Below are 25,197 nucleotides of genomic sequence, written 5' to 3' on the forward strand. Positions count from 1 at the left end.
TTCCTCAGAAAATTCATATATAAGATTTCTGTCATAATACTAGAACCCACTAGTAGTAGGATTAGCAATGAAAAAAAACCTCACCAAAAAAAAAGAAACAAAGATTTGTAATATGGGGGAAAGAAATATGCGGTTTTTAAACCAGATGGTCACTGATTCTAGTCAAAAAGTCAATTGCTAGCTTGATAAAACTAATCTTCAGTGTATATTCAACTTTGCAGCATTTTTTCACTCCCAGAGTGACAAAATACATTGAAAGTATGATAATGTTAATAGACCATAATAGTTTAAAGAAGATCACTTTCGGTTCACAGATCAATGCCCGACCATAACTATTGTTATGGCCTGTGAATATGGTCTATATTGTGGCTGTGAATCTATTTTAATTAAAATATAGTAACTATGCAATATTACATTAGTTTCAGGTATCCAGTATAGTTATTAACATTGCACAGCTATGCATTCTATTGACTTTTCTTGCATCAAGAGAAATATGGGGTATTATCAGAAGGGTATGTAATCTGTGGCTGAAATTCATACTGCTAACCAAATCCTGTCAGAAAAGTTTCATGAAAGTCATTGTATTCTGTGTAGAAGTCCTCATTAATTTATCACTAGCCCAGAAAGAAGACAAATGAATAGGCCACAATCAAGGTAAGATTGACAGGGAGCAATCAATTACCATCTGCAGAGCTGGATGAGATGTGGGAGCATGCTTTGAATGTATGTGCAGGGGTGTTTTTTTTAAGATTTTATCTATTTTTAGAGAGAGGGAAAGGCAGGAAGAAAGAGGGAGAAAAACCTCAATGTGCAAGAGATATGCTGATCAGTTGCCCCTCACATGCCCCCAAGCGGGGACCTGGCCTGCAACCCAGGCATCTGATTGGGAATTGAACTGGTGACCTCTGGGTTTGCAGGCTGGCGTCCAATCTGCTGAGCCACACCAGCCAGGGGAGATACATTACTGAATGAGCATTTGGAGAAGATACTGCTTAAATGTAGTGAGTGTGCCCCATGGATTTGTGTGCATTTTTTGAGCTTCAATAATCATAAAGACATTAGTTTTCAGAGGAGAAAGATGGACTTAGAGACACTCTAAGTGTTTCCTCATTTCTATGGCAGTGAAACCTTTGACAAATAATTACTTAACATCTACTCTATTTTCTGGGGCAGCTGAGGACAGTTATCAAATCTGGCCTATAATAAAGTAATCAACAGTATTTAATAGGCCAAGGTACGCGATAAACCAGTAATGCTAACAGGATTTACTTTCACTGAACTGATTTTCTAGTTACACAGTAAGAGGAAAAGTTAAGTGGAAATGCAGTGCTATCTGATGGAAGAAGTTGTAATACAGACATCAGTGTTCAGAAAATAGAGGACCCAAACAATGGAGACCTTAGAAGAGCCTTTCTGATGTCTGACGTCACTCACGCGTATTTATGGAAGGTCCAGTTCTGGAAAAAATCCACCACTGGAATGGGACATCATCTAGGGGATAAAAAATGGAGATTTTGCTCTTTTTGAGAATTCATGTACAGTATAGTAATGGGACATTATTTTTTACTTATTTATTTTTTAAGATTGTTTCAATTTACTTTTAGAGAGGGGGAGGGAGGAAGAGAAGCATCAATGTGTGAGAGATACATTGATTGGTTGCCTCTCAGGCACCCCTACTGGGGACCTAGCATGCAATACAGGCATGTGCCCTGACCGGGAATGGAACCGGTGACCCTTTGGTTCCCAGGCTGGCACTCAATCCACTGAGCCATGCTAGCCAGGACAAAAATAATTTTTTTGAAGTATATTTCCCATTTTGAGACAATCAATCCCCCACCCCCCGAAGTGTCTTTGTGCTTGTGTAAAGGATGACATTGAACTTGTTTTCTCTATGCTGGCCTTCACCCCTCCTGGCTTTGTTGACTGTGTTAAAAGTGAGAGGTTGGGGGAACAATGGCAGGGTCTGGGCAGCAGTAACATCTCTTCCTGCCTCAGGTGTCAGTGAACCAAAAGGTAGTATGGTTACCTAGGCAATGAATTTAAATGTGTATAATTGGAAGGTGACATACAGATCTTGTGCTGCTTTTTAAAATTGATATTTCTTTGGTGCCTGTTGATGGATAGTTTCCACCCTTATGGTCTCTTGGGAGCTTGTCAGGTGGTTTTGTAGGACAGTGTCCCAAGGCATATTATAGGAAGTTTCATGTGGTTAATGGTTTCTGCAACCCAGTGGTGGTTCTCTCTAGGAAATGGCTTTTGTCTCGGAGGAAACTCTCTGGGGGCGGCTCTGGGAGCATGTGAGATGGCGTGTTTGTCATGCCAGACATCCTCCGATTGCCCAGGAGTTGGGGGATGGTAGAGAGATCAGCTACACCTCCTGTTACTTTTCAGCCTTTTGAATTCACATTCTTGTGCCAGGACCTAAAGGGACATAACTTGTACTTTGGAGCAATGGGAGAAACGATTCAACACAGTACTTCTTATCTGATGTTATTTTTAAAAGTAAATCATTGTGTTTAAATGGCTGTTTAGGTTTCCGCATCCCTGGGCTTGCTCCTGGTTATTCTTTCGATTATATTATCTTTGTTTCTCGTTACTTCAGTGCTTAATATCCCTGACATACCAATATTGTTGTGCAAAGAACATTTAAGTGCCTTTGAGTAATTCCCAAATCATTCTAAGAGTGTTACCAAAATATTTTGAAGTTTTAAGTTTCAGGGAACTGTTTTTTCCTTTTTTTTTTTTTTTAAGATTGTATTTGCTTATTTTTTAGAAACATGGGAGGGGAGGGAGAAAGGGAGAGAAACATCAGTCGCTTGCCTCTCGCACACGCCCCATCTGGGCACCGGACCTGCAACCCAGGCATGTGCCCTGACCAGAAATCAAACTAGCAACCTTTACCTTTGAGGTATGACGCCCAACCCGCTGAGCCACACTAGTCAGGCTGTTTTCTCCTTAATACCATATATAACCCAGTCTTGATCGTGAAGGAGCTTAGAGTCTCAGTAGTAAGACAAGACATTGTGCATCATTTAAACAGTAATTAGGAAGTTCTAAAATACTGAAATGAATTGCTATTTCCAGGTAGGTATATCCCATATGCATATTGTATTTTATAAACAGCCTCCTTCATTACACGCTAACCAAAAAGAAAAAAGGGGCTAATGTGGCAGACTGTCCTGAGCTTAGATTGATTATTTTACATCTCACATTTAACAGTCAGAAGATTGTTAAATTACAGTTGAGCATGGTCATGGGCTAGTTGGTCAGCAGTTTTCTGCATCCAAGTAGAACAGTGGTCAGCATTGCCGTGCTCTGAGGTGCCCTAAGAATGTCCTACATTTGCCCTGGCTGGTGTGGCTCAGTGGATTGAGCACTGGCCTGTGAACCAAACGGTTGCCGGTTCAATTCCCATCAGGGTACATGTCTGGGTCACGGGCCAAGCCCCCAGCTGGGGGCTTGCGAGAGGTGACCAGTAAATGTATCTCTCACACATCTGTTTCTCCCCCTCTTTCTCCCCTCCTTTCCCTTCTCTCTAAAAATAAATAAATAAAATGTTTTTAAAAAATGTCCTACGCTAGAGAAGGCAGGCAGATCGGTGATTCTCTCAAGTGTCTCTTGTTGCCATAGAAATAGGAGTTTTCACAGGATCAGAATACTTGTGTCCGTATAGAACGTGGAAAACACTAAGAAAACTTCAGTAAATTAAGTTTGCATATTGAAAAATTTTATTACTATAATTGAAATCTCATTCTCTGGGACCACAGGTAAAACCAAAATAAATAATACACCTCTCTCTAGGGCTGACTGTTTCACAAGCATCATGGCCAAGTGTGCAAAGACAGTCTTTTTTTTTTTTTCTTTCACTTGGTTGCCACAGACAAAGACCTTTGAACACTCATTAGGTCCCTGTGTTAAATCAGACCTTGGTATTTAGCTATGAGTGTAGCAAGAAATGGAAACTAACCTGCAGGGACCTGGCCTGTCTGATAACTGCTGTGTGCTCAGCTCCTGGCATAATGCCGAGTTCATTGTGGGGCTTTAAAGATGCTGGAGAATGAATGAGGAAAGGACTCTGATGCCTGGATATTGTGTCGTTAGGGAAGGAGGGGTGGGGAGCACAGGAGGGGGTTCGAGTTTGAGAGGAAAGGTGAATTTGGGTTGGGAGAAGTTGGTAAGTCACTTGGGTGGGATTTCCGGAGTATAGAACTAGATCCAGAGCATTGTCAAGGCTGGAAATGGGAAGTTAAGAATCTTTGCAGGGAGGTCATAGTGAAGCTGAAGAGTTAGATGAAATTGCTCTGGGAGAAAGTAGGGCTGAGGATGGAATTTTCGGGTGAATGTCAGTCTGGAACTCACTGTTAAAGTAATCTCAGAAAAAGTAATCTGATTGTTGTCAGGTCAGATTTTCAGAAACAATAAAGAATTAATATAGCTGGTAGATGAGTACTTTTTCCTACTGTAATCAACAGCTGAAGCTAACTTTTATTTTTATTCTTTTTTTTTAGATTTTATTTATTTATTTTTAGAGAGGGAAGGGAGGGAGATAGAGAGACAAACATCAATGTGCGGTTGCTGGGGGTTATGGCCTGCAACCCAGGCATGTACCCTGGCTGGGAATTGAACCTGGGACACTTTGGTTCCCAGCCCGCGCTCAATCCACTGAGCTACGCCAGCCAGGGCTTATTTTTTTTCTTTAATGATTTTATTTACTCATATTTAGAGGGGAAGAGGGGGAGAGAAACATTGATGTTTGGGAAAAACCTCAATGTTTGGGTTGCTTCTCGTACTCCCCCAGCCGGGAACCTGGCCCACAACCCAGGCGTGTGCCCCCGTGGGGAATCGAACCTTTCTGTTTACAGGACAATGCCCAGTCCACTGAGCCACACCAAGCGGGGCCTAAAGCTAACTTTTAGACCTAATAGTGATCCAGATACTTCTGTGGGTGTTTAATTTACTTCTTTATGACTTGGTTTAGCTGACCCTTTTGTACATTGGGTAGTTACGCCTCATTGGACAGGCCATTAGGTCTTTCATTAGTGTCCCTCCTAGGACACTGTGTGGGTGTGGGCCGGGGGAGGGGGAACTGGTGTCTTTGGCCAGGGCTGGGTGTGCGCTCTCCCTCTGTGGTGGCTGCCCAGCAGTTTTATCCCATATGTCAGCGTGGGGGCCTGGAGGAATAGTATTGTTCTCCTTTGTCCTGTTAGTGCTTTGCTGTCAATGAGAAGGCAGCAGTCGGTGAGCATGTCATTGAGGCAGTGTAGGCGCTTAAACGAGTCATAGGAAAACTAAACCTTCTCCATAGAAACCCAGAGACCAAAGCATGTGTCATACCTAATGTGTAAAGCTCAATACCTGTTTGAGCTTTAGTTTGGCTTTATTCTTCCTTGGGAACATAAATGCAGATAGGGAAACGCTTTCAAATCTATCCAAAAACAGTCCTGCTGGAAGCACTCATGTCGCTGTTTCGGGCTCCAAGAACAAACTGGATGGTGAGGAGCTGTGACTGTACTGCAGGTAGTCGCGCGGCCGTGAACCTGCAGTTCCAGGCTCAGGCCGTGCACTTTCTCCCGGCTCCTGCTCAGGCCCTGGTCACGTGGCGTGGTCAGCTCTCCTGTTTGGGTCCAGCTCTGCAGGCACTGATGGCCTGTCTGCCACTCTGGCTCCGTTGTAGATGTTGGAGGGCCACAAGGAGGGCTGGGGGACAATGAGACACACCTTCCTAATTAATTCTTGGAACATGATTGGTGTCGAAGGCCACATGGAGGGCATTCCTGATTGTTTCCCCAACAGGTTCGTGGAACCGGCAAGGTCCTAGACAGAAACTAAACAGGTGATTGCAATGAAGTGCGTGAAAGCCAGAGCCCAGGCTGCTCGGGAACCGTGAGAACGTAACCCAGCCCAGGCACGGCCTCTCTGAAGAAATGGAGACCTAGCAGATCTCCTGAGAAGGAGTTAGCCTGAGGAAGGGAGAGGAAATATTCTTCCAGGCAGAGCAAACAGCTTGGACCAGCATCTCAAAGCAGGACTGAGGGAGTTAGATTTGGTAGCATGCTGAGCCAATTGAAGGCACAAGTGCTAAGGCGGGTCCAACCCACGCAGGGGAGATGCTTTGTGAGCCCATCAAGGAATCAGGCATGTGTCCTGGGGACATTTAAAGGTTGGGGAAGGAAATGGTTAGGAGCAGGAGAACCGTGGGTGTTCCGGGAACCAGAGCAGTGGGTGCATTCAAGGGGCATTACAGTGTCCACTTGTTGGGTGCGGTGATGGACTGGTAGTGGGGGCAGAAAGGCTTCACTGCAGCCAGAGTGTTTCCTTGTGAACTGGTCAGGTTTGAATCACGATCACTCGGCTTCGCTTCATCATTGTGCGTTGGCATTTGACTGAACGTAGCCCCCAGGCGCTGAGTCACTGTGGTCCCTCCTGCAAGGCTGGCCACACAGCCACTTCTCTGTCAGGAGGGAGGAAACTTGACTGCAGGGGGACTGAGCTAACTGATAAGCGTGAGTCCTGTCCTGTGGGGGAGGGGTGGCCATTGGAAAGACAATTCCGAGTGAAGGCACCTGCTTAGCAGTTTGAGTTGTAGTTTAAGGCTGCGAGCAGCCGCTCATTTTCCTAATCCCAAGGGCAGGCAGAGCCATTCTGTTAATCATATGATGCTTATTTTCTTTCCTGAACCATTAAACCGTTAGATTAGCGATATAAATAATTTCTATTCAATTTGTGAACATACTCTAAGACACTACTGAATTATATATAGTTTTGATGAGTTCAGTGTGTATGTGTTGGCTTATTAACTAACTATACAAGAACAAGGTGTGAAATTTTTCTAAAGATTTTATTTATTTATATTTCTAGAGAGGGGAAGAGAAGGAGAGAAACATCAGTGTGTGGTTGCCTCTGGCACACCCCCACTGGAGACCTGGCCTGCAACCCAGGCATGTGCCCTGACTGGGAATTGAACCGGCAACCCTTTGATTCTCAGGCTAGCACTCAACCACTGAGCCACATCAGCCAGGGCCATTTCTTTATATATATAATTTTTTATAAGATTTTTTTTAGATTTTATTTATTTATTTTTAGAGAGGGAAGGGAGGGAGATAGAGAGACAAACATCAATGTGCGGTTGCTGGGGGTCATGGCCTGCAACCCAGGCATGTACCCTGGCTGGGAATCGAACCTGTGACACTTTGGTTTGCAGCCCAAGCTCAATCCGCTGAGCTACGCCAGCCAGGGCTATATATATAATTTTTTAAAAGTTTTTAAATTTAGAGTGAGGGGAAGGGAGGGAGGAGAGGGAGGGAAACGTTGTGAGAGAGAAACATCGATGGGCTGCCTTCCTTACACACTCTGACTGAGGACCAAACCTGCAACCCAGGCATGTGCCCTGACCAAAAATTGAACCAGTGGCCTTTTGGTTTTCAGGATGACACCCAACCAACTGTGCCACACCCACCAGGAACAACACCATATTTTAAAAAAGAGTGTTTCCCTATTGAATTTATTGAATGCTTTGCCTGAAAAATCAATCAGCTGCATCTGTGTGGCTTGCAGGGTAAAGGATAGTATTACAGGGCAGTAGTTTTGTCTGTAGAAATCCCTTAATGGCTCTTTTTGAAGCCTGGCACTGAAAAATAGAAAGCATGATTTGTAATTTTAAAAAAGGATAGTTACAAGGCAAATTATTACAGATACATTTATTTTTAAAATATTTTATTTATTTTTAGAGAGAGAGGAAGGGAGGGAGGGCCAGAGGGAGAGAAACATCGATGTGCAGTTGCCTCCCGCGCACCCCAGCTGGGGACCTGGCCCGCAACCCAGGCATGTGCCCCGACTGGGAATCAAACCGGTGACCCTCCGTAGGCCAGGGCTCAATCCACTGAGCCTTACCAACCAGGGCTATTATAGATACATTTTTTAATAGTTTGGCTGCAACCTCCAGCTCCATCCATCTCTAAGCTTCTGGAGATCTTGACGTTTTTAATAGGATCGGGAACACACAGTCCCCAAACAAGTAATGACACCTGAAAAAACCTGCCTCCCTCCCTCCCTTGCTCGCTCTCTAGGGTCAGTGAACATATCCTCAGGTGAGGATTAAAAAAAATAAATGTGCAAGATGGTAAATTTTATGTTGTGTATTTAACCACAATTAAATTTTTTTAAAAATCTAACCGTCTACATACAGATTATTTAGTAGGACCTGTGAAAAATCCTGTGTGTCAGGAAGATGTGGCTGTCTGAGTTCTAAATGATTGTAAGCTGCACATTGCAACCCCCAGCACTGTAAAGGGATCGTTGATAGGAAAGGAAGGATTCATAGGCACCGTCTGCTCAGGGTGTGGCCCCTGCTCCAGCTGCCTAGTGAACGAGCGACCTCTTTGAAGGTATGAGCTCACTCCAGAATGCCCAGGTTCTTCACCCACAGTGAAGGAGCGTGTTCTTTTTGTCAGAATCCTGGGGCTACCTTCATGACTATACTCTTGTCACTTGGAGCTCCTGGCCTTATATCCCCGTGGGATAGAAGAGGTCAGCAGACCTCTTCTGCAAGGGGCCACATGGCAGGTATTTTAGGCTTGTGGGTTGTGAGTGCCTGTTGCACCCTTGTGCGGTTGTAGCACAAAAGCAACCATGGATAAAGGACTGGGGTGACTGTGTTCCTTGTAAAACCTGATCTACAGAGCAGGTGTCAGATGGGATTCGGCCCACCCCTGGGCTAGGGAGTGGGTCTGGTCTTGTGGTTTTGCAGCAGCTGTGGCTCCGCACACGAGACATACAGAGGGGGCGAGGTGGTGATTCAGCCAGCGTGGGAAGAAAGAGTCCACAGACCCCAGCTTCCACGCACAGCTTCGTCAGGCCTTCAGGTTCCCGGTTTCTCTTAATGACACTACGGCTTCCCAGTCACTTACGTTTAGAACTTCAGTATCATTTTTTGAGGGAGTCATATTCACTGAAATATAATTTACATAGCAGTAAACCTTACACCCTTTTTAATGTACAGTTCTGTGAGATTTGGCAAAAGTGTATAATCATGTAACCAACACCATAGTCAAGATATAGAACAGTTTTGGGGGTGAGGGGAGGTAGAAGAGAGTAAAGGGGGCGATAAATAGTGATGGAAGGAGACCTGACTTGGGGTGATGAACACACAATACAACATTCAGATGATGTGTTACAGAATTGTATAACTGAAACCTATATAATTTTATTAACTGATGTCACCCCAATAAATTCAATAAAAATTAAAATATTCTCCTTGCTTCAAAAAAGAGATATAAAACAGTTTCCTCACATACACACCCCGAATTCCCTTATGGCCCCTTGCAGTCAAATCCTGCCCCTATTCCCCACCCTTGGCAACCACTGATCTATTTTCTGTCCCTGTAGTTTGCTTTTTTCATTATGTCATGTAAGTGGAATCACGCAGTATGAAGCCTAAAAGCCGGGCATCTTTTAATTAGCATAATGCATTTGAGAATCACCCGTGACATTGCGTGCACTTGAGGTTTGTTCTTTTTTTATTGCTGAGTAAGTAGTCCATCGCGCTGATGTACACTACTGCTGTTTGTTTACCCACTCACCCGCCCAAGGACATTTGTGTTGGTTCCAAGTTCTGGCAGTTGTGAATAAACCAACATTAAACAGGAGACATTCACATACAGGTTTTTTGTGTGAGCATAAGTTTTCATTTTTCTTGGTAAATACCTAAAAGTGGGATTACTAAACTGTATGAAGTATATATTTAACTTTGTAAGATGACAAACTGTTTCCCAGAGTGGCTGTACCGTTTTTCATTTTCACCAACACTGAACAATTGCCTCATGTCCTTTTCAGTATTTGATATCAGGTTTTCTAAATCTCTGAACTTCAGACGTTTTTCCTTTTTTTTTTTTTCAAATTTTATTTCTTTTTAGAGAGAGGGGAAGGGAGGGAGAAAGAGAGGGAGAGAAACATCGATATGTGGTTGCCTCTGGCACACCCCCAACTGGGGAGCAAGCCCACAACCCAGGCATGTGCCCCGACTGGGAACCAAACCGGCAACCCCTTCGTTCGCAGGCCGGCGCTCAGTCCCCTGAGCCACACCAGCTGGGACACAAGCCTGTGTTTTCACAGGGGCTCAGAAGAGCTGAGTAACCCGCCCAGGGTTTCACAGCTGGCTGTGCCAGGTCACTCACACACAGCTATCAATGTGAGAAGGTCCAGACCTGTGGAGAATTTTAATAAAATTTTATTTGAGCCAAACAGGATGTACCTGGAAACAAGAGCTCAACAGACAGAAAGTTGCTGTCAGAGGAGGGCCGTTTGCAGCTGCTTCTGTGCTTTTAGAGTCAAGGAGGGGAAGGTGAGGCAGATTACTTTTAAGTGGGAGAAAGCAAGGCAGGGATTGGATTACAGGACAGTTAACAAGGTCATGTGCTCTCTTCAGAATGGTTACTCTGAAGAAGAGAGATGTTGACCTAGATGCACAGAAACAATGGGCGGACTTGCTTAAGGTAAAGATAAACCTTTCACAGAAGAAGTTGTCTGGCTACCCACGTAGGAAGTTAGGATCAGATCACCCTGTGAGGTTGCTTTCTGCAGAACCCCTTTTTCGTCCTCATAGCCAGCCACGGGACCCTGGACAAGTTCCTAGCTACTCTGAGCTTCTGTTCCCTCGTCTGTGGGACAGGGTTGCATGGACTTAGAGAGAGGTGCTATACATTCCAGTAAACACTGCCCGGCCCAATCACTCGCTACATGGTAGCTCAGAATATTTATTATCTTCATATTCCTGCACAGCTTTTGAAGGGGAAATATCTAAGTCAGTCATATATGTGTATCGTTTTTAAAGACTTTAAAAGTGATTTACCATGGGCCAGGACCTGTTCTAAATGCTTTATAGATATATTAATCATTTAATCCTTAAGTCCCCTCAGAGGTAGATAGAGTTATCTCCATTTTACAGATGAGAAAACAGAGGCATGAAATGATTAAGAAATGTGATCCCTGATTGGTCTGGCTCAGTTGGTTGGGCATTGTCCTGCAAACCAAAAGGTCGTTGGTTCGATTCCCAAACATGTCTGGCACATGTCTGGGTTGTGGGTTAAGCCCCATGTCAGGGCAGATGTGAGAGGCAACCAGTCATTGTTTCTATTTCACATCAATGTTACTTTTGCTCTCTCCCTCCCTTCCCCTCTCTCTAAAAATAAATAAAATATTTTAAAAGAAGAAAAAAAAACTTACCTGGAGTTACCAGGCTGGTGAGCCGTGGATCCAGGACTTGAACCCAGGCAAGTTTGGCTGCAGATTCCATGCCTCTAACTTCTGTGGTACTTTCCCCATCACCTGTAGCCTTGTCAAAGTACGTATAGCCAGCCCTTCCAAGGTACTTGCTACACCTTATTCTCGACTAGCATGTGGTGATGGGAATGCATGTGAGCTAGGCCTGCATTTATGGGGATCTTTGGAGGCACAGGAAAGGTATATACAAGGATATTGGGGGCAAGCGGTAGGGAAGTGTTAGGGGTAAGAGGGGTGAGAAATAAATGAGGAGAACCAGCTCTGCCTGCTCGAGCAGGAAGTACCTGGTTATCCAGCCTGCCCGGCGTCATGCCATCTGGCTTCCTCAGAGCCCAGCTGATGTCCCTTTATGGGTGTTGGTAAAGCTTCTCTTTGAGTCAGTGTCAATAAAACAAGGGTTATTGAAATTTATTCTAATCCATTCTGTTGTTTTAAGCCACAGATGCAAACATACACCCAAACGTGACTAGAGCATGAAGAAATGAGGTGCTGGAGAGGAGGAAGTGTGTCCTGGGTGTGAATTTAGAGAGGACACGGCCATCCTTGGCTGTGGTGGCTGTGTCTCACTTCCCAGGCCCTTTTAGCTTTTGATAATTAATGACCCACAAAATTTAAGCAGAATCTTGCTTATCTAGCACAACAGATGTGGCACTGCAGCGCCCAGGATACCTGTGACCTGTAAGTAACCAAAAAGGACTTGTAGGTGTGCTCTCTTTCCCAGGAGCACACCTGTGCCTTTCCCTCTCCCTTTCTCCCCACTCATGGGTGTGCACCTCCCAACCTCTAAGGGTCCCCACGAGACTTGCCACCAGGGGAGCAATAAGCCGAGGCAGCTCGTCCTGGGCTAACCCCCTGAACCTGTCTCCAAGGCCCCCTTTTCTCTCACTTCTCAGGGAGCCAGAGCAGCCCCGCCTAGGTTCTCTCCTGTCGCTTCTTCTGTCCCAAGCCCTTCATTGTTTCACTGTCCCCAGCTTTAATAAATGTACTCTCGAGATAAAAACACAAGAACCCATAAATGCAGAAAATGACCAAAGTTGCTGACGGGAATCCAGGACATGAAAATTACAGAAAATTGTATGTGACTAACCTGTTTTCTAATTAGAAAGGAAGCCTGTAGGGGCAGAAAAATTATCAGCAGAGAGGGAGGAGGAGTGGTTGAGGCCACAGTCATTAGTCACCATCAGAAAAAAAGGAAGGTGGTTCAGCCAAAACCCAAGGGCAGAGTTCAGGGGGAGCCAAGCTCCACGGCCCCGGCAGTAGAGACCAGAGGAGGCAGGAAGCCGACAGGGGTCTGGAGTTAGACGAGGCCCAGGCCATGCTTGTTTCAGTGGTTCCCAAAGGCACAGGTGTCCTCCCTGTAGGATCTAGCAGTACAGGGCGCTCTGCTGGGCTACACTGGCACAACGGCTCCTAACACAGACATGTGCTCTGCACAGTACACTTATGTCTCCCTTACAAGTAAAAGATGCTGGATCTAAAAATGAAATTAAGAAAAAACTGCCATTTACAATAGCATCAAACAAAATTTATACTTAAAAATAAGTTAAAGTGTGTAATTTATACTCCAAAAACTATAAAACATTATTGGAAGAAATTAAAGAAGACACCCTGTGCTCATGGATCAGAAAACTCAATATTAAGATGACAGTTTTACCCAAGTTGATCTACAGATTCAAAGCAATCTCTATCAAAATCCCAGATTAACAAAATGATCTTAAAATTCATAGGAAAATACAAGGGACTCAGAATAGCCAAAACAATATAGCCAAAAGGACCAAAGTTGGAAGACTCACACTTGCTGTGATTTCAGAACCTACTATAAAGCTAAAGTAATTTAGCCCCGGCTGGTGTGGCTCAGTGGATTGAGTGCCGGCCTGCAAACCAAAGGGTCTCTGGTTCCTTTCCCAGTCAGGGCCCATGCCCAGGTTGCGGGCCATGTGCCCAGTAAGGCATGCGAGTGAGAGGCAACCACACGTTGATGTTTCTCTCTCTTTCTCCTTCACTTTCCCTCTCTCCAAAAAGGAAGAAAGTCTTTTTTTAAAAAAGCTAATGTAGCTAAGGGTGGTACTGGCATACGGCTAGACGTACAGATCAATGAAGTAAAATTGAGAGTCTACAAATAAACCTATATATTTATGGTCAGTTGATTTTCAACAAAGGTGCCAACGTCATTCCAGAGGAAGAAATAGTCTCTTCAGTAAATGGTGCTAGAACAACTGAATAACCACAAGCGGAAGAATAAAGTCAGGTCCCAGTGTCTCCCAGTTTCTCCCTCCCTCATCCCCTGTCACTGGTCTGCTGTCTCCATGGATTTCCCTTTTGTGAAAACTTTATACAAACAGAATCATACACTCTATGGCCTTCTGTGTTTAACTTCTTTTGCTTAGCGTGATGTTTTCAAGGTTTGTCCATATTGTAGTTTGTAGCAGTACTTCCATTACTTTTTGTGGCTGAATAATACTACATTATATGGATATACCTCATTTTGTTTATCCTTTTAGCAGTTGATGGGCATTTGGGTGTTCCACTTTTGGGCTGTTATGAGTAATTCTGTGAGCATTTGTGTACAAGTTTTTGTAAGAGGATCTGGTGTTAATATGATCTGGAAGAATCTCAGTAAACAACGGTTCCATACTACGTATTTAATTCTCCCAGAAAAAATAAAACCCACTCATCACCACTTACTCTGAAAGCCATTGTTGTCATTTCGGGTAACTGTATTCCCAACTTCTAACTGGTTCACAGGGCATTCTTTTACTGGGTTATCTCTGTGTTTTGGAAACTCATCGCTTGGGAAGATAACCCTTGAGAGTGCCTGCACACAGCCAGACTTAACCTTGGGGTTTGTGGGTCCTGCCAGGCCTTGTAAGTCATACTGAGTCCAATGGGAAGTCACTGAGGGGTTTAAAATGGAAGGGAGTGATGAGAACCTATTAGCGTTTCAGAACGATCTGTGTGCAACATGAGGAACGGATGAAGGAAGGAAATCGTGGAAGCCAGAGAGATCAAGTTGCAGTTGTTCAGGTGAGTGGTGCTGGGAGCAGAAAGGATGACAAAGAAGGGGTGGACTTGAGAGATAATAAGGACCTAGGATCAACCAGACTCGATGTTGAGTTGCCTGTAGGGTGAGGAATAGAGGAGGTTGCGGATGCTGGCTGGCTTTCTTGGTTGACGATGATGACATTCATTCCATGAGAGAATATAGGAAGGAATTGTTTGAAGGAAGGTTTATAATATTTATTGAATGCTGACTATATGTACCAGATACTTTACTACTAATTTAAAGCTGGACTTCATTTAGTCTTCGAAAGACCCTGGGAGCTGTATAGCATTAGACCTGTTTTACCCATGAAAAGAGTTGCATTTAGCTAAGAAGTGGTGAAGCCAGGATTTGAACCCAGTATCTCCAGTGACTTCACTGCATGTGCTCTTGCCGTCTCACGGTACCACTGCTGTTCAGAATAGGTCCTGTGGGTTTTGTGGGGCGTGTAGAACACCTGTGTGTATTCAGGAGTAGAATACATTGGTGTGAAGCTCTGGAAAGAAAGCCAGGCTCGTGCTGCAGATTTGAAAGTCACCAGTATACCAACTAAAGCCTTGGATCTGAGCAGTAGAGAGCATGTGGGATGAGAAAAGAGGGTGCCTCTGACAGAACCTCAAGAACCTCAGCATTGAAGGAGCCGGGGCAAGAACAGGGGAGCCCAAAAGTGGCACTCCAAAAGGACCAGAAAGGTAGGGGGATGTCATAGATGAGGAGGAAGCGATGAAAAGTATATACAGCTCTAGGGCTCACAGTTGGGAATGACATACTCAGTTAATCGTGATGCATTTACAACAAGAGTGCCATGTCTCCATGGAACTGACAAGTAGGTTGACTCTGAAATGTGAGGAGATAGATGTAGGTGAAGCAATGTTATGTGGATAAAAGTAGAACAGCAAAATCATACATTTGGATAAAACTTTTTTTAAAAGATTTTATTTATCTTTGGAGATAGGGGAAGAGAGGGAGAAAGACAGGGAAAGAAACATCAATGTGTGGTTGCCTGTCTCATGCCCCTCCACCTGGGGACCTGGCCTGCAACCCAGGCATGTGCCCTGACTGGGAATCAAACCAGTGATCCTTTGGTCCGCAGGCTGGAACTCAGTGAGTTGGGCATCACCAACTGGAAGATCACCAATTCGATTCCCAGTCGGAGCACATGCCTAGGTTAGCGGCCAGGTCCCCATTGGGGGCGTGTGAGAGGCAACCCATCAGTGTTTCTCTCATATCAATGTTTCTCTCCCTCTCTCTCCCTCCCTTGCCCTCTCTCTAAAAATAAATAAATCTTTAAAAAAAAATTGGACTTGCAGTGACCAAGATCAGAAATAGTCAGATTTTTAAAAGATAATTGGTGGAGTAAAGGATTGTAAAGTGTTAATAAAATTATTATTTAAAATGGTACAACCCCTGTGGAAAACAGTATGGTGGTTCCTCAAAAAGTTAAAAGCTGATTTACCATATGATCCAGCAGTTCCACTTCTGGGTTAAGATGGTAAGTGTTCTGTGTATTTTACCACACACAGAAATAATAATAATACAGACAATGAAAGCAATGGTGACCCAGCCTCACCCCGCGGTTTGATTCAGTGGGTCTGGGCTCGCCGGTGGCCCTAGCACACAGCCAGAGCGGGGACCCCTGGTTCAGCTGGCGGAGAAGCCTGGTTCCCTGGGCACACCCGAAGTTCGTCTTGGTGTCTGAGGAGAGTTTTCTTCGGCTTAATTCTCTATTTCACTGCATAACCCTTGTGATCAGGAAAAATAGGTAAACATATCCATTGTAGAAAACTTGGCAATGTTCAAAAACTAGAAACATCCCGAGTCCCATCGGCTTGAGTGATCATGAACTTCAGGTGTATTCTGGTCCTTCTGTTGTTAGGTTTGTAATATATTTATAGACATGTTATTAATGTCCTTGTGTATTCTCATGTCAATGTATGTTTTGCATATATGTCGCCTATACTTTTTTAAAAAATTGATCACACCTCACATATTGTTTTGTTTTTCCCATTTTTTCCCATTTTCACCATCATTTTCTGAGTTTATTTTTTATTATGTTTTTTTCCATCACCATTTATCCGCCTTATACCCCCTTCTGCCTCCACCACCCACCTCCCCACTGTTTTCTCACTTTTAACAAGCATGTGGTGATGTCTTCCAGGTCACCCAGGGCCACCTTTTCTGCGGCATGGTTTCCAGCGGCACCGTAGTGTTACCTATCAGACCCATCACTGTTACCAAACATCTAGATCGTTTCCCAGTTTTCACTACCATATTCCATGTTGGTGTAAATAACTATATAAAAATACATAAAACCACTATTTCATAGTGGTTCACTGTTGCTTTTGTTGTGGCCAGTTAGGTAGTTGAAAAAAATTTTTATCTTTTGTTTCTAGTGAACATTTTCCTATTCTTGCTAACATACATTTTTAAATTATAATCTGTATAACACCTAGGTAGTTCTCTTCAGTCTTTAACTGGTTTTTGTTTTCCTGCTCTTTTTGTTTTTTTTGTAATCCAATGTAGAATCATGAACTTTTACCCTTAAGTCCCCGAAAGTAGGATGTGTCGAGTGGAGTCACACAGAAAATGGAGCGACAGAACGGGGATTTCTTTGAACCCAGCTTTACTCGTTGTTTTCATTTTCCAGGAGACGGATATTGCTAATATCCGCAGGTCTCTCTGGGAGAAGGTTCTGCAGCTTTTCGTCTCACAGCAGGGTTTCATTTGTGCTTTGGGGCAGAGAACTTGTGGCTTCCGCACAAGCCAGAAAACGTCACCCGCGTGTGCCCTCTGCTAACAGCCAGTGTACTGCTTGCTGTTCCAGGAGCCATGTTTGACCAGGACTGTGGGACGGTCATGTTCACGTTGGAGGCTCCGGTGAGGAGATGAGCTGGTGAACAGAGAAGCCGGCATGAAGATGCTCCCGGGAGTGGGCGTGTTTGGGACTGGCAGCTCCGCCCGGGTTCTGGTGCCACTGCTGAGGGCAGAAGGGTTCACCGTGGAGGCCCTGTGGGGGAAGACGGAGGAAGAGGCGAAACAGCTTGCCGAGGAGATGAACATCGCCTTCTACACCAGCCGGACCGATGACGTCTTGCTGCATCAGGACGTGGACCTGGTGTGCATCAACATCCCCCCTCCGCTCACCCGGCAGATATCTGTGAAGGCTCTAGGTACGGACGGTCAGGCCGTAGCATGGGCAGCCTGTGCCTCTCTCTGGGCTGTCCTTCTTGGCCTTGAGCCTGCAGGTGCTGGCACTCTGCGGCAGTGCTGGGCAGCGCACGCCGGGCAGTCCTGCCGCTGTGGGGGCAAATGCTATAGTGGCTGGGGAAGACCACCTTCCCCTCCCCCCATAAGTAAATCTCAAGCAAAGAGTAAGCAGATGCTTTAAGAGTTGGCCTGTCACGGGGACTAGGGTTTATTACACTTTAGGCAATGTAAAAAGTTTGCCTCTCTGAAGTCAGAGTTCAAAGACCCGGACACTGGGAAATCGGTTGTGATCGACAGATCTGTTCTTCCATTTCTGTGGCATGCATCAGCACAGAAAGGGGAGGGGGGTGTAGCAAGGGTGCCATTTCCCTTGTTTTGTCAGGCCCTGACTCGCTTGAGCACACACCCTGCGTGCCAGAGGGCAGGAAGGCTCTCCGTCAGCACCGGGCTTCCCTGGCAGGCTCCCCCGACAGGACCCACGGGACAGCCCACTCACGGCTGGGCTGCCTCGGGGAGCGGTTGCCCGGGCAGCCTCCTGCCCCTGGCTGGGCGTAGCTCACTAAGCCGGTTTCCTGCAGTTCCTGTTAGGCTTCTCTTTCCTGTCACTTGTAGAAAAATTCTTCTCTTTGCTTTACATAAACCAGAAGCTAATTTAATAGGAAAACGGATCAGTGAACACTCACCCGGCCGTTTTGTTTCAGTGCCTCGTGTGTTCCAGGCCCTGCCCCGATGTCGTTCTGGACACTCAGGGCAGCGTTGCACCGGAGAGCTCTCCTCGCCTTCCAGTTCCACAGTGGAATCGAAGAGCCTAGAAATAACACATTACAAAGTAAACGAGAAAAGACTTAAGTAACAGTTCAGGTAGCATGTAATTAATTGACAAAACAATTGGGTGTTTAAGTCGATAGGAGCCATGTGTCTTTCAAATGCAGCTGGAGGCCCCTGAGTCCAAGCTGACCACCAGGCCTCCTGGCCACCACCAAGGCTCTACTCTTTGTTTCTTTCTTGTTCTTTTTTCTTTTTTAAGATTTTATTTATTTATTTTTAGAGAAAAGAAGGGAGAAAGAGACAGAAAGAAACATCATTGTGCGTCTGCCTCTCACACACCCTCCCACTGGGGACCTGGCCCGCAACCCAGGCCTGTGCCCTGGCTAGGAATCGAACTGGCGACCCTTGGGTTCTCAGGCCAGCACTCAATCCACTGAGCCACACCATCCAGGGCTCTTTCTTGTTCTGAAGATAAGAGAGTGTCTTGTCACTTTCGGCCCAATGGGTGGGGAAGGATAAATGTTCATAGAAGTGAGCAAGAACATGAGTCTCTGGTTGTTCATTCGGGTCATGTAAGGTTTGACCAAAAATTATAGGTGGCTAGTTTTTGAGCGTTCTTCTCCAGAGAGCTCTCTCTTTCTCTCTGGGGATGTGTGACGCCAGAGCTGTTCATTGGCTCTGGATTCTTAGGAGGGCAAATAGTGGCTCCCAGATTGAGTTCCGAAGTAGGCCTAGGTCAACACTTTAACAGAGGGCTGGCTCAAGAGGAATCAAGCTACCACGGTCACCTGACATTTGGCCATTTCTTGTCAGTGAGATCAGGTATGTCCAGAGGCTTTCAGTCTTCTTGAATTTTAGGGTCCCCACAGAAACCATTTCCAGGCTGTATAGGAAGAAGGGGAAACCCAGGTTCTTTGGCCACAAGCCCGCTGTGTTCAGGTTCCTGGTATGGGAATGTGCTGGACTTTGGGCCATGTACTATACACAGGAAGTACAGCCCTAGCTGGGTTCCTCCGTCGGTTACAGCGTCGTCCCAGTACACCAAAGTTGCAGGTTCCATCCTTGGTCAGGGCACACACGAGAACCGACCAGTGAATGCATACCTAAGTGGAACAGCAGATCGATGTTTCTCTCTATTTATCCATCCCTTCCTCCCTCTCTCTCTAAACCAATGAATAAAGAAATTAAACAGGAAGTACAGGGATGTCAGAAACTTCTGGGGTCTTGTATCCCAGCCCTTGATGGGGCAAGGCCTTCAACCTTCCCTCCACAGTCTGTTGTCAGGAGGAGGAGGGCGAGGATGGGCGTCCTTGGTGGCATGTGGTCCCAGGGGATGCTGGGCCTGGGAGAGCTCGTGTCAGCTTGACCTGCCCTCAGGCACTGCCCCTCCGTCCCCAGAGGAGTCACTGAGACTGTGTGACCATGAAATTCACTCCCTGAGTGCTTTCACTTTTTTTAGTGAGAATTCTGACTTGACTTTAGCACATATGGGAGAAGCCAGAACTCCTGGTTTTCCCAGAGGGCTGGGTGTGAGTGTACAAACTGCTCCACACAGAACACCAAACTGACTTGACGTCAGACCCCATTTCTGGCCTTGTTTCTGCCCCTCTCAACCTCCGTGGGCCCCTGTGAAATGGGGGTGAGCAGGGGTGTCACTCAGCCTTTCCAGCGTTGCACATGACTGCCTCCAAGTGCTGACCAAGACAGACACCCAGGAAAGCCTCACGTTACGAGGGAAGCCAGCCTTTCCCATACAGCATATGTAAGTCTTTAGAGTCAATGACCCTGGAGCCCCTTGCTGCCCTTCCACCCTGCTGTGGATTCCCATGCGTGACTTAGATGTGCATGAGAGTATATTTTTCTATGTTTTTCCTACCTAGGTCTCTCTTTTTATTTTTTTCCTGTCATTGGGGGCTGTGTCTAAGCTTTAGACATTATATACTCAATCTTTTTTATTATTTTTTTTATTTATTCATTTTTAGAGAGAAGGGGAGAAATATCAATGTGTAGTTGCCTCTTGCACACCCCGTATGGGGGACCTGGCCCACAACCCAGGCATGTGCCCTGACTGCGAATGGAACTGGCAACCCTTTTGGTCCCACCCCGAACTCAGTCCATGGAGCTACACCAGCCAGGGCTTATTTTTTCATTGCTTTTAGAGAGGCGGGGAAGCACCCTAACCTGTGTGTCTCAGTTGGGCAACCCTCTGTAAAGTGAAAGGTCTCTGATTCAATTCCCAGTCAGGGCACATGCCTGGGTTGTGGGCCCGGTCCCCAGGTGGGGTGCCTGTGAGAGGCAACCTACCGATGTTTCTCTCTCACATCTATGTTTCTCCTCTTCTCCTTCTCCCTACCTTCCCTTCTCTCTAAAAATAAATAAATAGAATCTTTTAAAAAATCCTGCTTCCTTTAAAAAAAATAGAGAAAAAGGGAAACATTGCTATAACAGAAACATTGGTTGCCCCTTCCCTCCCCAATAGACTCCCCGACTGGGGGTTGAACCCCCAACTTAGGCGTGTGCCCCGAGGAGTCAAACCCACAGTGTTTCAGTGTACGGGAACGACACTCCAGCCAAGCCACACCAACCATGGCTAGATTCTCAGTATTTTTAGAGCTAAAAAAAAACCCCATAATTATTTAGCTCTATAGCTTTTGAGAAGTACTCTAATTTTCGATTAGCTCTTCCAGACCTTGAGCCCATGAGAAGTTTATCCAGTCACCTAAAGCCTCTATGTAGTTGCGGGTCCTCTGGTACCATGCTGTGCTAACCATCACAAAAGGGAAGTTTGGAGACCGCGAAGCATGTGGGGCGTGCGGCACCGACAGAGATTTGCACCTGTGAGGACGTGTCATTTAGGAGACTGATTCTGCTGAAACTTTCCATAGCACTTGCGGTACTGTGTTTCTTCTTCTAGAATTCACACTCATGCGGGGCTGTGGAGAGAGTCTCTAGTCCAGCGGCTCTCAGAATGTGGCCCCTGAGCCAACAGCATCAGTGTGACCGGGGGACGTGGTACAAATTCAGAGTCTCAGGCCCATTTCTAGACCTTCTCAATCTGGGGTCAGGCCTCACAGTTGGTCTGAACGGTCCCTCCGGGTGATCCTGGTGCACACCGGGGACTGGGGGCCACCGACCCAAACCCGGTGCCTTCGTTTGCAGTTACCGAAGCCGAGGCTCAGGAATAGTAAGTTTACTTCTCGTTAAGTCTTAATGCTGTGGGCAAAATTGCATTTTCCTCAGTTCATTAGATCATTACATTTTACCTGACTTCTGAGGCTATAAGGATTGTTTCTTGCCCTCATTCTCATTAGTTTTTCCTAAAATGAACTCGCGGGCTTATCCTTCAGAGGTGCTCTTTTCATTTCACAACTCTTTCTGTGGCATCTTATTTTCTGCTTTTGTTTGACCTTTGTTTCTTTCTCTTTTTCAAAAAATTTCTTCCACTTCCAATTTTATCTTTAAGTCTTTCCCATAAATTCCTTAAAGGAGAGGGAGGGAGCCTAATACGTTTTATTTCTCAGCTCAGAAAAATACAGTTTAACGTTCCAAGTGCCCTAACATCTTTGTCACAGCTGAATGTTTTCTGAACTCAGTCGCTAAAAGGTGAGTTTCTGTCCCCAGTTCTTGGCACTTACGCGCTTCATTAGAAAAACACCAAGTTTGCCAGCTCTTTCCCCATGGGCTGTTGAGATAACGAGATCGTCCCTCAAGCAGCCTGACCTAGATAATTCAATCCCAAGAACACCAGTCCCTTGAGATGCCTTCCCTGACCCCCAGTCCAGGCCAGGTTCCTGCTGTCTGCTTTCATAGTGTTATTTATAGCCTATCCCTGGCATTTATCACAGGTGAAGTTCTGTGTGTATTTATATTATAATTTAATCACTGGCTGGCTGTCCCACTCAATGTGAAGTTTTCTGAAGGTAGAGATCATGCCCGATGTCGTGTCCCCAGCGTTTGACACAGGGCCCAGCACACTGGATGAATGAAGACGTTCACAAGTTCTGCCCCTGCAAGCCCGGTCGGCTGATGTGACCCAGGGAGCCAGCAGGGGCCTGAGACCCGGGAAAGGGTGGAGAGGAGGCCGTGAATGAGAGTGAATCATTCTGGCGTTTTCAAACTTATTTTCTAGTAGCAGAACCTTTACTGTTTTAAAAAATATATATATTTATTCCCTGCTTTTTTTCTGGGTGGCTTCTCTACCCTGCTATTTGAAATCATTTACCTAGTCCCACTCCTGTAAATAGGGCAACACAGGTGTTGTGGTCCCAGAGCTGTGAAGCTGTGGTGTGTTACCGGGGAACGAGATGGTGGTCGAGTCAGCTTCTCTGGGCCTTTGGTGCTCAAGGGCACGTCACCCCTGAGTAGTCCGGGGAGTGTGTGCTGGAAAGAGGCCTGTAGCCTGAAACCGTTCACCCCACGGAAGATCCGAGCTAAGAAGCACTCAGCACCCGTGCGTTCCCTGTTCCCTGGAGACAGAAGGCAGTTCTCAGCTCCGCTGATCTCTCCTCTGACTTCCTGGCAGGACAGCTAGATAAACTTAAGTCTTCCGAGGCAATCCCAGTCTTCCTACAGGTAAAGACCCCATATAGCTGGCCTGCATTTAACTCAAAATGGCCTTTAGCTCCCACACGGATAGTACTGCTGGGTCCTGAGTTCAAAATCTCCTGTTGTTCAGGCTCAGGAAGGGAGGTGTCTCCCCCTTTCCTGCCCTCTTCTGGCGTGAAACAGAGATTACTCGTCCTAGTTTTTCCGCCTCCAAACTCTCAGCAGCCACAAAAGTCCTCTTCCTCCCAGCCCACCCGTTCTCCCCACACTGCAGTGCTCACCCAGCTGCCAGAGTGAGTGGTCACAGCAGGAAGCCTCTGGTTTGGCCAGATCTACAGCCCACAGGTGGGGTGTTTGTGTCTGAGGACCTGATCCCCTCATTACTTTCCTGGTTCACCGTACGTGCTGTACCGCCCAGTGGCCAAACCCTCACCCTGTGCTGTGACTCCCCAGTCCTCACCCTGAAGTCCCACCAGTGTGAAGAAGCACTGGAGACCTCCCAGAGCGGACAGTGATAGCAGCCGGGTGACATTCCCTGCAGGGCCCCTCCTGCCAGACCCCAGTGTGAGAACTCTCCTCTCGCCTTGGCCCCCTGCCCGGGGCGTGTGACACTTGTCTAGCCAGTCTCCTGTTGTCCTGCCAGCACCTGTTATAAAGCTTTTGTTACTATCTAGAGAAGAGCGAGAGATTTAAGAGTTTTGTCGAGGGAAGAGACTGAATTATGTCACAGGCTACTCATCTCCGTGTTTCCTCCTTGCTACAGCACTGGGGTTCACAACGCTGGGAGTTCCTGCCTAAGAACCCCGTAAGTGCACATGGCAGTGCTCTGTGGGGTTCTTGAGGGTCGGGGGTAGCAGGGAGGTGGGGCAGGAAGTGAGGAGAGCTTGGAGGGAGAGGCCAGAGGCAACAGATTTCCTCCCGTGGGCTTTGTTAGGGTGTGAGCCTCCAGAGGGCTATCTGATGAACAGCACATATAATATGGAAACTCATCTGTGTTCACTTTGATTTTAAAACCTCTTTTTTAAAAAATAAAACTTCCAAAATACTGAACACCAAAATTATTGGCCTGGAAAATGTAGCTCCCATGTGAGTCTTAAATTTTACGTCACTGTGGGCCCTTCTGCATTTAGGACATCTGCTGGGTCTCCTCTCCCATGGTGATGGCCGCAGAATACACCATTGACAGCTGTGCTGGGGCAGGCATGTCACACTTACTGTCTCATTTGATGTCTTCTCCTCTGCTCTTCAAGGTGGATATGCCTCTCATTTTACAGTGCAGGGTAGTAAACTGAGGCCCCGAGAGGTTCAGAAATTTTTCAGGCTATTTAGCAGTGAAGCAAAAGAACCAGCATTTGAACAGAAATGACTGGCCCCAAAGCTTGAGTCCAGCACCAATGAATGGCCTTTCCGAGGTGGTCAGCTGTCTGTGTGGGACAGCAGTCATCTGTATAAAGTTCTCTTATTTTTTTATTGCAGGTTGTATGGCCTGTAGTTGCCGTTGTTTCTAGCAAAGTGGCCAGCCACTTCCCCCTCCTGAGCCTGTTGGAATGGAGTCAGGGGAAGCTGCACCCTGCACTGGGCCACCAGAAATATCTGGGTTCCAGTCATTACCCCACCTGAAGGCACTTGGGAAGTTTTCAGGGGACCAAGGGAATGCACACCAGGGTTGTTGGGGATGCACATACCCAAAGAAGGCACGGTCTTAACCTGGCTGCTTTGCAATGCAGGCTTCCATGCTGGGCACCTGCCCCTCCATCCAGGAAATGCCTGTGCAGTGTGAGGGTGGAGCTTGCAGGGCCTTGAGGGTAGAAACCTGAATGTGCACGTTGTTCAAGATGGTCTTCAACAAGGAGACTAAGCACACGTGGTAGTCTAGCCCAAGATGCTGGGAGCCGACCAGTCGATAGGCCTGGCCCTGCCTGTCTGTTGTTTAGCGATCATCGCCTCTCCGCACCCGCCAGGCCTTTGTGCGCTGCATCCCCCGTCTCGCATTCAGTGGCTAGAGCAGTATGAGCAGGGGAGGGACCACAGTAGGCAGAGAGATCAAAAAGTAAATTTTGGAGGGGTGGAGAGGCCATATGCGGCCTTGTGCATAGGCCACTATAAGGACTTTGGCTGATTCAGAGGGGTTCGTGCAAAGCAGGGGCACGATCTGATCCATCTTAAGGTTGTGTGTGTGTGTGTGTGTGTGTGTGTTTAAAAATTGATCTGCTAGGACCTTTATTTTAATGAAAAAATGTCTTTTATTTTATGGAAAAAAATCATACAGACTTTTGGCTAACCCAATGTATTTGCTTTGTATTCAACTAACCTTACTAAATTTCTTCATTAATTTTAATAACTTTTTTCTTAGACTTTCT

The 25,197-nt window shown here is 46.1% G+C and overlaps 1 protein-coding gene across 2 annotated transcripts in view; it reads left to right on the forward strand.

The window, feature by feature from the left end:
- GFOD2 (glucose-fructose oxidoreductase domain containing 2) overlaps positions 1-25,197 on the forward strand; it is a 30,215-nt gene that overhangs the window by 1,518 nt on the left and 3,500 nt on the right. Inside the window, exon 2 of one of the 2 annotated variants that reach the window (XM_045819172.1) lies at positions 17,142-17,487. In XM_045819172.1, coding sequence (XP_045675128.1) covers positions 17,229-17,487 — 259 coding nt within the window. In that variant the 5' untranslated portion in view covers positions 17,142-17,228. Of the gene's footprint in view, positions 1-17,141; positions 17,488-23,541; positions 23,643-25,197 lie in introns of those variants that run through there. The other variant, XM_045819173.1, reaches the window with a different exon arrangement.

Source organism: Phyllostomus hastatus, unplaced genomic scaffold, assembly GCF_019186645.2.
Source record: "Phyllostomus hastatus isolate PE091 unplaced genomic scaffold, TTU_PhHast_1.1 phas_scaffold_345, whole genome shotgun sequence".
Lineage (NCBI taxonomy): Eukaryota > Metazoa > Chordata > Mammalia > Chiroptera > Phyllostomidae > Phyllostomus > Phyllostomus hastatus.